The sequence below is a fragment of the Garra rufa genome, chromosome 5 (genome assembly GCF_049309525.1).
Source record: "Garra rufa chromosome 5, GarRuf1.0, whole genome shotgun sequence".
NCBI classification, from domain to species: Eukaryota; Metazoa; Chordata; class Actinopteri; order Cypriniformes; family Cyprinidae; genus Garra; species Garra rufa.
This window is the reverse complement of record NC_133365.1, coordinates 35,794,033-35,807,836: the sequence shown is the minus strand read 5'-3', so window position 1 is coordinate 35,807,836 and position 13,804 is coordinate 35,794,033. Positions and strand designations below refer to the sequence as shown.

The window sequence follows — 13,804 nt, the reverse complement described above, 5'->3', positions numbered from 1 at the left end:
TGAGTATTTGAAACTTCTGTAATAATTAACATTTTGCAGATTCTAAATGGGGGATGTAAACTTTTGACCTCAATTGTACTGGCGCTACCTGTTTTTTTTTCTGGTAATTTTTTACTCTGAAAATAAAAAACTGACACAATGACCACAGCTACAGTACTGAAAGAGCTACAGGTGGCAATGGATAAGTATAGGCTTAAACCAAATGCCTAAAGAGTCTAAACGCCCGGGATATTGAGTGAAATCTGCGCTGAGAAACTCCTTCAGTGGCTGCGGCGTCATGACAAGCGTCAACATGTTTACATCCTGCCAGGATGGCATCTAGCATTTCTTGTCTCTGCTGTTTGTAAGCTCTTTCAGTAGCTGTGGTCTAATAAAAGACATCAGGGCTAAAGTGGAGAGAACAACAATGCAGGTCTTTATGAAATTGTATTCGTCCACAGGCATCTTCCCATTCTTTTCTCCTTTTCTCATGGCTAGGAAAAGCAGTAAAGACTTACATCTCTTCTCTTGTTGCCCTTCGACTGAAAATTACAACCAAAAGCTGCACAATGTGGCATCATATCAGCATTTTATTTTCCGAGTTGCTTATTTCAAGTTGTGTTGTGGTAAAAATAGTAACAGGCAGCGCCAGTAGCCTAAATATGTATAATACTCCAATACTTCAAAATATGTATAAAACGATATGGATTTTTTAATATTAATTACGCCTTTCATTGGTTTTCTTCTACATATTTCAGTAAGAGACATCATTTACCTTATATTAAACCGTACAAGTCTTAATACTCAGGGTTCCCGTTTAATCATTTAATAAGGTCTCCTGTCTTTGGTATAGGTTTAACTCTATTTTACTGTTTCTCATGTAAGCATCTTTTTGTCTACAAATATCTTCACACAAAACAGGTTTAATATCAATAAAAACATGACACTATTATTTGAGCAGATATAAATATTTATTTCCTCTTTATATATTCCATCTTTACATGCATGTCAGGCAATCTCAGTAGCTGAAAAAGATTTATTGGGCTCGACTAAAGACCATCATGACTTATTTTGAAAGGTGTAGGTCATATCAGAGTTAACATCCCCACAATGACTGTCGAACAGAACAGAACAGATAGAGGATGTTAAAGGAGGCACATTTCAAATTTTAAGGGCTTCCTTTTGCCCCAATGCAACATCGAAAGACTGACGACACTGCCACAGCTTTTGACTAAAAGATTCAAAGGTATAAGATCCAGAGGAACCCGAATGGATCCCCATTACAGAAAATGCTGCACAGAAACCGGCTACTGTTGGCAGACTTCCTGAGAAACAGCAGCGAGCGACACACGCTCCGGAATCAAACTATATCACGTCACCGGTAGTGATCTAGCATCTGCACGTAGATTGGAGAATCCTGGCCTGTACTGTACACAACAGCAGCTATATATACAATGTGTTACGCTGCAAATCAGGTCTTTTTGATTTTACTGGGTTTGGTAAAAAATTTCATATGTTTTTGTTTCTATAAATGCACCAGAAATGCACACCGACTTTCTTCATTACACAGCTTCAAATCATGCATAGTAGGACCATTCTGATTATACAGAGGCTACATAATATCATTTAGGGGTTATTTTTGTGAGCACAATTATAAAAAAATACTAAAATCACCATTGGCATTTTAAAAAATACAGTCACAGACGAATTTGGTAGAAGAAAACATAAAATACGCTAACCGTGTAATTTATGTTGCTCCTCGAGGGGCGTCACCTTCCACGTTCATCCTAAATATGACTAGCGTTTGCAGGCAAGATATGTTCAAACAATTAATTCTATAAATAAGTTTCCTTTCCATTGCACAGTATTCACAATATACTACAGAAGACGTCAGCAGTGACCTGGTGTTAAATGAGTCTTGAGCTGGTATCAAGCTTTTTGAAAGCACTGAGGATGCCCAGTCTATTACGTACAGTATGTTTACAGCAGACATTGAGGAAAGAGACACAAACTGTGCATGATTATACAGGATGGGTGCAACTCTACATCAGAAATCCATGCAGATCTGCCGTTAAACTGAAAGGTACTACAGCGCAGGGTCCTGATCCCAAGGGGCTGGTCTTTAGAAAGGATGCTTGTGTATGTGTGAATCAAACAAAGTGAATTACTTTTGTCAGTGTTGCAATTCTGTTTTTTGTTCACCAGTTGACCGGTGTCAACTTGGATTTAACTGCACACAAAAAAAGAAGCTCTCAAATGTCCACACAAACCATGATGCAAGTGCAGATGGCCTTTGTGGCCTTGCCTGATTGGATCAGATGAGGAAAGCACGCCATTGTGATTTCAAGCGTGGAGTGATGCGTCCTCTGAGTACTCGTGTTTAGTTGTAACTTCTCTGCAGGTGAAGATGAAAGGTGGAGTCGTCAAACAGTGGATTCTTCACTTCCATTTCCCCGGTCTGGAAAGAGAAAGATACTTTTGAACACCACGGGAGACTTCAAACTGTAGCACAGTGGGTGACAAATAATACCAGAGATCACACCTGCGGGAGTTGTGATTTATGACAGTGATAGGGGGGATCTTTCTCATACGTGAACACAAATACACAGACGTGATCCACCACAATCAGAATGATGTAGAGTATAAAAGTATTGCTCTTACTGGGGCAAGTCCTGGGCACTCATACACAGTGAAGTCTCCGTCTTCATTTTCCTCATCCGAAGTGGCTCCTGACTCAGGAATCTTGGAATCACTCCGAGGTCTGCATGAGGATAAAACACCGAAGGCATGCCACTGAGTTTTGAACAATAATGTAAATAAATGAGTCTAAATTAGTTTTAGTCACAAAATAGGCTGATTTACACTACCAGTCAAACGTTTTTGAATAGTAAGATTTTTAATGTTTTTTAAACAAGTCTGCTCACCAAGCCTGCATTTATTTGATTCAAAATACAGCAAAAGCAGTAATATTTTGACTATATATTTGAACATATTTTTAAATGTAATTTATTCCCGTGATCAAAGCTACATTTTCTTTAGTCTTCAACATCACATGATCCTTCAGAAATCATTCTAATTTGCTTTCTTTTCAAGAAACAGTTTCATTATTATTAATATTATCAATATTTAAAACAGCTGAGTACATTTCTGAGGATTCTTTCACTAATAGAGATTCAAAGAACAGCATTTATCTGAAATAAAAAGCTTTTGTAACATTATACACTATGCCATTCAAAAGCTTCAGAGCTTCAGTATAATTGTTTCTTTTTTCATACTTTTATTAAACAAGGATGATTTAAATGGATCAAAAGTGATGATAAAGGCATTTATGTTACAAAAGATTTCTATGATAAATCAGATCAACTTTCTATTCATCAAAGGTACCTGAAAAAAATCCACTCAGCTGTTTTCAACATAACAATAATAAATGTTTTTTTTTTTGAGCAGCAAATCAGAATATTACAAGGATTTCTGGAACATCATCTGACTGGAATAATGATGCTAAAAATGTAGCTTTGAAATACAGGAATAAATTACATCTTAAAATATATTGAAACAATTATTTTAAATAGTAAAAATATTTAAAAATTGCACTGTTTATGCTGTATTTGGATTAAACAAATGCAGGCTTTGTGAGCAGAAGAGACTGGTAGTCAAAAGAGTTGTGCTGGTTGCTTTTGTGGATTCTTTGATAAATAGAAAGTTCAAAAGAACAGCATTTATTTATTTATTATTCACTGTCACTTTTGACCAATTTCATGCACATTTTCAGGAAAAAAACAACAACAAAACATTTCTTTAAAAAAATTAAAAATACACTATCAGTCAAAAGTTTTTGGACAGTAAGATTTTTAATGTTTTTCAAATAAGTCTCTTCTCCTCACCAAAGTATCTAAAAGTACAACAAAAACAGCACAATTCTGATATATGTTTTATTATTTAAAATAACTGTTTTCTTTTTGAATATATTTTAAAATGTAATTTATTCCAGTGATTTTAAAGGTAATTCTTTTTGCCATTATTACTTCACAGTTACATAATCTTGCAGCAATCTTTGTAATTCTGATTTGCTGCTCAAAAAAACATTCATTAATATTATGTTGAAATAAACTGAAAATAGAAACCTTCTAGAAATCTTATACATGTCTTTATCATCACTTTTGATCAAATTAAAGCATCCTTGCTAAACAAAAGTATTAATTTCTATCATTTCTTTTCGAACAGCTACCAAGGAATCATTTGAGAATCACTGGAGAATGAGGTGCTATTAAATGCATATTTTGAGAAAATGGAAACATTGTTTGAACTTAAATCTATTTTCTGGTTACTCACTTGAGTGACATCATTTGCTGCTTCTGAAGCTGAAAGTGGTACATCTGGGCACTCTGTGCAAGTGTTTTATCTCCAGCCTAAAAACAGAATAATAGTAGTGTGTGTAAACATACAAACATCACAACACAAGGATTATTCTTTGTTTTTGTATGTGTATGTATGTCTACTCACCATGCCACTATCATAAGAATTGGAACCTATTAACCTAAAAGCAGGATAATCAACTTTCTGGGCTAGACGACTGCCTCTCTGCATTCTGAGAAGAAAGATACCACAGCATCAATATCACTGATGTATACTTTGATCCAACAAGGTTTGTTAAGATTATATTATCTCACCTGACCCAGCACACTCCAGTCAAGACCATGGCAACTGAGCCCACCATGAGAAACACACCCAAAAATACTAAAGGAGGAAAAAAAAAAAAAACAAGAAGATTGTCATGAAAAGCTCTGTGGTAACAGTACACAAACTCATACTGTATATCTTTATTAACATCAGCAAACAATCCACAGTATAACGTACTGATGAAAGAGTGGTCCTCAGAAGGGTACGGGATGATAAAGGGGGCGCTGTGCACAGCGGAGACAAAGGGAGAGTGTGAGGCCGGGCTGGTGGTAGAGGCGGCGGTGGTCAGGGCACTTGTCAAAGGCTGTTCTGATGTAGCAGCAGGAGATGCCTCTGCTCTGTGCTGACTGCTCGGCCAAGATCGATCCTCAGGGGCTTTGGAAGCAGCTGGAGAGGGGGCTGAAGAACATAAGAGAGTAAAAAAGAGAGAGACTGTCACTCATAATGGAAAACACTGAATTTACAATGTTTTATTTTAGTTTAGTTTTTAAAGATGTGTAGTAGGCGGTGAATTATGGTAGCACTCTCCTTAAGACAGAAAAAAACTCATGTACAACTTTTTAATTTCATTGCGTTTAAAGCTTTTAATTGCTTTTTGTAGTAACACAGCAAAACTGATTCATTATCTACTCATAATCTGTCCCTGCCAGCCCACAAATCACATTCTCGCTCACGTTCTATTCAAATAGTGGCTTTAGATGGGTCGTGCCAGCCCTGACGTCACTAGCATCATTAACAGTGTGTCAGTTTGAATACAAATATTAAAAGCTATCGTATGGCTGAAAAATAAAACACTGTATAGTACGGTGGCCGAGAGAGGCCAACACGCTGCAAACAAGAAAACACATGCAAACAGAAAAAAAACGACAACAAATTAAGAAAACATCTTCATCAGTTTGACAACACAGGCGCTGCAAATTCTCGCCAAGCAAACACAAATACGGAAACGCGCTGCAAATTCTCACAACACAACCAAACTCAGAAACGCGCTGCGAACACATGAAGGCGCTGCGAAACACACGAACGCTCTGCATATAGCACGGACCACAACGGAAATGTTTCAGGGGGACCTCAAAAAGTGACGAACCCATCTGGGACCTGATTATTTGTTCAGTGGCTGTTGGTCAGAGCAGAGGTGTTATCGGTGAACTATCACCTTTTAGTGATAGTATAGTATCACTTAAAGGTGATAGTGATATAAATAATCAGGTAATATAGTGATATAAATAATCAGGTCCCAGATGAGTTCGTCACTTTTTGAGGTCCCCTGAAACATTTCCGTTGTGGACCGTGCTATATGCAGCGCGTTTGTTAGTTTGCAGCGCCTTCGTGTGTTCGCAGCGCGTTTCTGAGTTTGGTTGTGTTGTGAGAATTTGCAGCGCGTTTCAGTATTTGTGTTTGCGTTGCGAGGATTTGCAGCGCCTGTGTTGTCAAACTGATGAAGATGTTTTCATAATTTGTTGTCGTTTTTTTCTGTTTGCATGTGTTTTCTTGTTTGCAGCGCGTTGACCTCTCTCGGCCACCGTAGTATAGACTAGTGCACATGAAGTATGTACTTGTCATGTTCACTGTCATTACATGGAAAGTAGGAGCACACAGGGCCGCTGCTGGCCAAATGGGTGCCCTAAGCAGAAATTAACTTTTGTGCCCCCTCCCCCAAATATTACGGAAGTTATTTTTGGTCAAAAAGGTAAATAAAGAGTGAAATAGCAAGAGCAAGAGCAAGAGTTTTATCAACAAAAAGAGTTACCTCCAATGGCTATGATTTTATTAATACAGTTGTCTGATTGATTTATAAATCTCAGAATCATACAAAAGGAAATTAAGCAGTTTTACTATGATAAAAAACATGGTTATCTGCCTTTTTATCTATCTTTCTATCATATCCATGCTTGTAAATTGTGTTTTATAGAATATATAATATTTGTATTTTTCTGTATTTTTTTTTTAATATATTTTTATTTATGTTTTTACCTGTACATGCACTGTACATGTGGCAGTTTTGACAATAAAGCAGACTTTGACAATAAAGCAGACAAGGGTTATGATGTCCACATATTTTTGTTGAGGAAATGATAGGAAAGATTATGTGGACATTTTAATTAAATGTTTGGTCAATGTTAAACAAGGAATTCGATCATCATGTAAGTGTAACAACTGCATTTACCAGGCCTTTGGTGCCCTTTTCAGGCATTTCTTTTAAAATTGTAATGTAAACTGTTAATTTTGTATTAGATTATGTATTTTAACACTGTTATTTAATGACACCATATGGTCAATATTAATCAATAATCATAATTGCCTCTGTGTTTTACTATAATGCATTTTAAGTCATTTTGTTTACTTAGATCTACTTGTATTCATATTAAGAAGGATGCGTTAGTCGTGAAATTATTACCGACATTAAAACACTATTAACGTCGACAGAATAAAATAAAGTTTCACAGGATTTTTAACGTACCTAAGTACGTATGCACGGGCTTCATCTTGGGCTTTTTTTTTTTCTTTCGTTTCTCGGCGCCGGATTGTTGATGTCTCTTTCCAGGACCAGGCATATTGTTCATCAATTATTATCATCATTTTGGCCAAATAGGCAGCCGTAAACAGAGGTAAAGGCGCGTCGCTGCGCGTCATCACGTGTGCTTACTAGCCTATTCTGCGTTCACAGAAATTGCAATATTAAACGTTTATATTTTTGTTTATTTGTATATGTATATTATTAATATTAATTAATTTTATTCATATTATTAATATTAATTTATTATTATAACAGGCTATATAAAAACTAAAATAAATAATAATAAAAAATAATAAAAATATATTTTTTGAGCAGCTGGGATGGTGCCCCCTGGGAGTTGGTGCCCTACGCAGACTGCGTACTCTGCGTATAGGGAGCGGCGGTACTGGGAGCACATATTTTCTTCTGTTATGTCTTACGAAAGAAAGAAAGTCATTCAGGTTTGGAATGACATAAGGGAGAGTAAAAATGGACATTTTGATTTTTAGGTCAAACTGTCCCTTTATTGGCAGGATTCCCATGCTAACTTACCTGAGTGCTTCATCTCTGATTCTCTGTGTTTGCTGATGATGGAGGAGAGAATGTCTATCTCTTCATCCAGCTCTGGGAGATGGCTGACCTTGACTGCTAGGGTAAGAAAGTGGGACAGAGAAATAACATAAAAGTTATGAGAAAGAGAGGAAGGCTGAAGACTGAGAATAAGTGAAAAATTTACAGTACTTTGGCTGGGTCAAGTCGATTCAATTTGATTTGATTTCCAATCGATTTGATTCAATATGGTTATTTTGGATATATATTAAATACAGTACATGCCAAATTTTCTCAAAGCTACAACTAATGCTGTAAAATATACATAAATTGGTACTACATTACTATAACAATGAAGGTTAAAATTAACTGATTTGTATACAAATGCTTAAATTACTTAAGTTTTTATGATAACAAAGTTATACTACCTTCTACTTAAACATAAATGAAACATTCAAGAACAGTAAAAATTATAATGAATATGTTACATTGTGCATATATTTAGCAAAATGCTCCTCTTTAGAGCTATTTTTTCTAGCTAACTAACAAGAATATGTTTTTTTCTGAGGTAAATGTGACGTTACACAACACTTTACAAACACAGCTGAAACACTGATTACATGAGACAGGATATGGATTTCGGTAAGTTGTATTCCTTCTTTTAACATACCTTTGGCTGTTTATTCATGTTTATTTTGTGCTGAAACTGGTATTAAAGTAGAGAAGATGAAATATTACGGGGGGCAGCCGTGGCCTAATGTTTAGACAGTCGGACGTGTAACCCAAAGGTCGTGGGTTCGAGTCTCAGGTCCAGCAGGGATTGTAGGTGGTGGGAATGAATCACCAGGGTCCTCTCCACCCTCAATACCACGACTGAGGTGAGTCCCTTGAGCAAGGCACCGAACCCCTAACTGCTCACCGGGCGCCGCAGCAATGGCTGCCCACTGCTCCGGGTGTGTGTTCACGGTGTTTGTGTGTGTTCACTACTGTGTGTGTGTGCACTTGGATGGGTTAAATGCAGAGCACATATTCCTAGTATGGGTCGCCATACTTGGCCTCACTTCACCTCCTTTCCTATTCATGTAAATAAGTTCCAGTCTTCAGTGTCACATTATCCTTCAGAAATAAGTCTCAATATGTTGATTTTTATGTTGAATAGAAAGTTCAAAAGAAAAGTCAGAAATCTTTTGTAACTTGTCTTTACTAACATGTCTTTACTGTCACTTTTGACCAATTTAATGCAGCCTTGCTGAATAGAAGTATAGTTTCTTACAAAAACAATAAAAGAAACAAAAATCTTACTGACCCCAAATGTTTGATTGGTAGTGTATTCGCAAATTATACTATATACACACAAGGAACCGCATTCATAGCCATTTATCTTAGAATTAAAGAGTTAAAGCTATTGCTCTGAGCTAGAAGATCTAAAGTGGGAACTGCTAAGGTAAGTTAAATAATAATGCAGCAAGGAATATGAGATAGATCTTGGCATAGTTTGTACTGCACTGGGTATAATGTGCATGCAATACTGCTAATATACATATTTATGAAGATTTAAAATAATTCATCATAACATGCACCAAAAATGTGTGTGCTAAGGTGTTATGAGCTTGTGTAATACAGTGCATATGCATGCACTGCAGAATGCGTGAGTGTGTGTATTCGTACTGCAGTGAGTGTAGGCGGATTTGGTCAGTGGTTCTGTTGTGTGGTGCTGCTATGCGTATGTGGGCAGTGGGGCGTACAAGCGGGCAGGGAGAGAAAGGGGAGGGGCCTCTACAGATTCATGAATGAAACCAGTCACCACGGCAACCACTGAGAAAGTGCCAAGAGCAAAAACTTCATAAGTGGGATAGGAAAAAAAGATGGAGTGCTTGAGAGAGAGATAAAGAGGGTGTGTGTACGTGTGTGAGAGAGTGAGAGAGACATGGATGCATTAGCCATCAACCATGAAAGTTCTATTTTTACCAGTGTGAGCTAAATTTATTTAATAGTGTCAGATTATTTATTTTCCACTCCAAATAATGTGGAAAAGCAGCTTTTGTTTGCTGTGGACTACACATTTAAGGGATACATTTTTTTCTAGTGACCTTGCAATTTTGTTAATATCCAGACTAGATAATTGGCATTGCAATTTGCATGTTTTATATTCGTATACTTGCATAAACAAATGCATAAATTAACACATAACTAGACACAAAAATGTGACCCTGGACCACAAAACCAGTCATAAGAGTCTAGAAGATGAACTAGAGATTTATACATTATCTGAAAGCTGAATAAATAAAATTTTCATTGATGTGTGGCTTGTTAGGAAAGGACAATATACAACTATTTAAAAATCAGGAATCTGAGGGTGCAAAATGCTTCACTTGGCGCTGTGTTTGTTTTGGGACTGGATGATGAGATTATCTGCTGCGATCTTCCAGCCAGTAAATTCCCCTTGATCGAGCTAGTCAATCTCATTCTGTTTTTAAATGGGTCTGATTTTGAAGTGGAAGAAATTTCAAATACTTTTCAGTCTCATCTTCCAGTCCCCTCGCAAACACAGCACATCGCGCCAGCCCTCCATAAGCCAGGACCCCCCACATACCGTGCCAACGGTTCGCACCGCCAGCCCAGTCCCAAATCTCCAGTCATCCTCCAAAGCTCCGCCGCTGTCCTCAGCCCGATGCGGCCGGCCTCCTCCCTACTCTAGTCTGCCGGTCGCCACCCAACGCTCAAGCCCGCTGGCTTCCTCTCCGTGCTCAAGCCCGCCAACGGCCAGGCCAGCGTCAGCTCACAAGATGGCCGCCACGTCAAAGTCAGCACGCAAGATGGCTGCTACGCCAGAGTCTGCACGCAAGATGGCTGCCACGCCAGAGTCTGCACACAAAATGGCCTCCGTTCCTGGGTTCCCGGCCAAGATGGCCGTCAAGCCTGAGTTCCCGGCCAAGATGGCCTTCAAGCCTGGATCCCTGGCCAAGATGGTCTCCGTTCCTGAGTTCCTAGCCAAGATGGCCGTCAAGCCTGAATCCCTGGCCAAGATGGCCGCCGTTCCTGAGTTCCCGGGCAAGATGGCCGCCAAGCCTGAGTCCCCGGCCAAGATGGCCACTAAGCCTGAGTCCCCGGCCAAGATGGCCGTCAAGCCTGAGTTCCCAGCCAAGATGGCCGCCAAGTCAGAGTCTGCACCCAAGATGGCTGCCGCCCAGTCAGAGTCTGCACCCATCAAGGCCACCCTACCAGCTGCTGTTCCTGCACAGTCAAGTCAAGTCACATCTGTTGTTCCTGCACAGTCAAGTCAAGTCACAGCTGCAGTTCCTGCACAGTCAAGTCGCGTCACAGCTGCAGTTCCTGCACAGTCAAGTCGCGTCACAGCTGCAGTTCCTGAACAGTCAAGTCAGGCAGCACCTCCTGAGTCAGGTCAAGCAGCACCTCCGGAGGCAAGTCTAGCAGCACTTCCTGAGGCAAGTCTAGCAGCACCTCCTGAGGCAAGTCAAGTAGCACCTCCTGAGTCAAGTCTGGTTCCGTACAGCCTCCCAGAGTCTCCACTGGTTCTGCCCAGCCTTCCAGAGTGCCCTCCGCTGGTTCCACCCAGCCTCCCAGAGTCTCCGCCCTCCAGTGACCGCTCGCTCAGAGTCCACTCTTCCAGAACCTCCACTGGAGATGCCCAGCCCTCCAGAGTCTCCACTGGGGTCGCCCAGCCCTCCAGAGTCTCCGCTGGGGTCATCCAGCCCTCCAGAGCCCGCTCGCCCCGAGCGTCGTCCAGAGCCCGCTCTTCAAGAGTGCCGTCCAGAGCCCGCTCTTCAAGAGTGCCGTCCAGAGCCCGCTCCTCAAGAGCGCCCTCCAGAGCCGACGCCTTCTCCAGCGTGCCCTCCTACACGCCCTCCAGAGCCGGCGCCTCCTACAACACGCCCTCCCGTGCTCCCCTGGGCAGGCTACGCCCTGGGTTCTCCCAAGAAAATTTTGGGTGGGGGCTACCCCTCTGATCCACCATGGCCTCCTGGACTGTTTGCTTGGCCATGGCTTTCTGAGCCTCCAGATCCACCATGGCCTCCTGGACTGTTTGCTTGGCCATGGCTTCCTGAGCCCCCAGATCCGCCATGGCCTCATGGACTGTTTACCCAGCCATGGCTTCCTGAGCCCCCAGATCCGCCATGGCCTCATGGACTGTTTACCCAGCCATGGCTTCCTGAGCCCCCAGATCCGCCATGGCCTCATGGACTGTTTGCCTGGCCATGGCTTCCTGAGCCCCCAGATCCGCCATTGCCTCCTGGACTGTCTGCCTTCGGGGGAGGGGGGGGGGGGTAATGTCAGGATTATAGTCTTTTCTGTCATGTTTTCTTAGTGGTTTTCCCCCTCTGTTTCTAGTCCTAATGGTTTAATCGTTACTTCTGTTTTGTTTTCTTCATGTTCTTTGTTTGTTTTCACAATAAATATCAGTGTTTATTTTACTCCGGTTCCAGCTTCTGTATCTCCACTCCTCATCCTGCTATATCTGTGACAGATCTTTACTTAATATCCTAATAATTTTAACTGAAAAATCTATCATTTTGACACATGCAATGTATTTTGGCTATTGCTACAAATATACCCATGCTACTTATGACTGGTTTTGTGATCCAGGGTCACAAATAAAAAAACTGCAAATTAAACTCAACTCAGTGTTCACTAAACTCTAGTGAGTCATGGGTTTCATTTACTAAACATGTATTATCGTTGCATTTCCTGTTTGTGGATGCAAAACCTGTTTGTGGATGTTTTCAAACATAAATCATGATTAATCAATAATTGCATACTTATGAGAGTCCTAATGGGTCTCATTTACTAATAATTGTGTACAAGTGTTCTTGTGTGAAAAGGTTTTCATGTTCAAATTTCTGTCATGCCTCATTGTAACGCTGATAATTCCAGACTGCTCTACTGTAAGTGAAGGAGCACTAACTCACAGTTATGAATTTACATAATGCATGCCCTAGCCATCTCCATATAAGGACTTTCCGCACAACCTCTCTCGTACAGCCATTCATCACTCTCTGAAACACATTCTTGCACTCTTGCATGAGATCAAAATCTTTAAAAGCCAAGTGTGTCAGTCTCAAAACCGATTGAAACACATAAGCAACTTTTAAACAGACCTTTGTGGCACCAATCCCAGCTACAAAAGACATTTTTTTTTTTATTCTGAAATGAAAAATATCACTTAGTTATTTCGATTTCTAATAAATAAAACAGTTTTTAAGACCACCAAGACTTTTAAATACCTGTATATGTGGTTTAAGTCAGTGTTAAAAGATTAGTTCACTTCCAGAATAAAAATGTACCTTAATGGACTTCTATGGGGATCACTGCGTTAAAGGTCTAAATTGCAGTTGTAATGCAACTTCAAAAGGCTCTACAGGATCCCAGCTGAGGAATAAGGGTCTTATGTAGTGAAACGATTGGCCATTTGTGAAAAAAAATAAATAAATGCTCGTTTTGCACTTTGACAGAAGTAGCGACCCAGTGTTTACCAAGTGAACATGCAAAGAAAGTCACAAAAAAAGATAAAACAGCGATGGCGAGGAAAAACTAAACACATGTGAACTTTTCAATATGTGTAGTCGTAGATGCACATCTGCAGCTAGTGCAAGATGAGCATTTGTGGTTAAAAAGTATATATAATTATATTTTTTTTAGAAAATAACTAATCGTTTTGCTAGATAAGATCCTTATTCCTCGACTGTGATCGCGTCGAGCACTTTGAAGCTGCATTGAAACTGCAATTTGGATCCCTATTGACGTTCACTGGAGAAAAATACTGGATTTTTTTTTTCCTCAAAAACTTTAATTTATTATTTCAACTGAAGAAAGAAAGACATGAACATCTTGGATGACATAGGGGTGAGTAAAATATCAGGACACTTATTCTGGAAGTGAACAAATCCTTTACGAATTAAATTTAGAATTGAATACATTTATTTTGCACATTTCTTCATCTGTCATCAGCTAATGTGAAACCATTCACACATCGGTAACAATAAAAAATGCATATGTGCAAAAAATATGTGCACAGTTAGTAAATAAAAGCCAATAAGTTTGGTATAAGCTAAATAACCAAATAAGCCATAAACACACACG

General features: G+C 39.6%; 1 protein-coding gene across 2 annotated transcripts in view; it reads right to left on the bottom strand.

Annotated features, from left to right (window-relative positions):
* Positions 1 to 937: 937 nt before the first annotated feature.
* Positions 938 to 13,804, bottom strand: part of npdc1b (neural proliferation, differentiation and control, 1b) — a 31,514-nt gene continuing 18,647 nt past the window's right edge. Inside the window, exons 3-9 of one of the 2 annotated variants that reach the window (XM_073841127.1) lie at positions 7,709 to 7,804; positions 4,837 to 5,058; positions 4,650 to 4,716; positions 4,483 to 4,567; positions 4,312 to 4,388; positions 2,641 to 2,740; positions 938 to 2,437 (exon numbers count right to left, since the gene is read on the bottom strand). In XM_073841127.1, coding sequence (XP_073697228.1) covers positions 2,360 to 2,437; positions 2,641 to 2,740; positions 4,312 to 4,388; positions 4,483 to 4,567; positions 4,650 to 4,716; positions 4,837 to 5,058; positions 7,709 to 7,804 — 725 coding nt within the window. In that variant the 3' untranslated portion in view covers positions 938 to 2,359. The remainder of the gene's footprint in view (positions 2,438 to 2,640; positions 2,741 to 4,311; positions 4,389 to 4,482; positions 4,568 to 4,649; positions 4,717 to 4,836; positions 5,059 to 7,708; positions 7,805 to 13,804) is intronic. The other variant, XM_073841128.1, reaches the window with a different exon arrangement.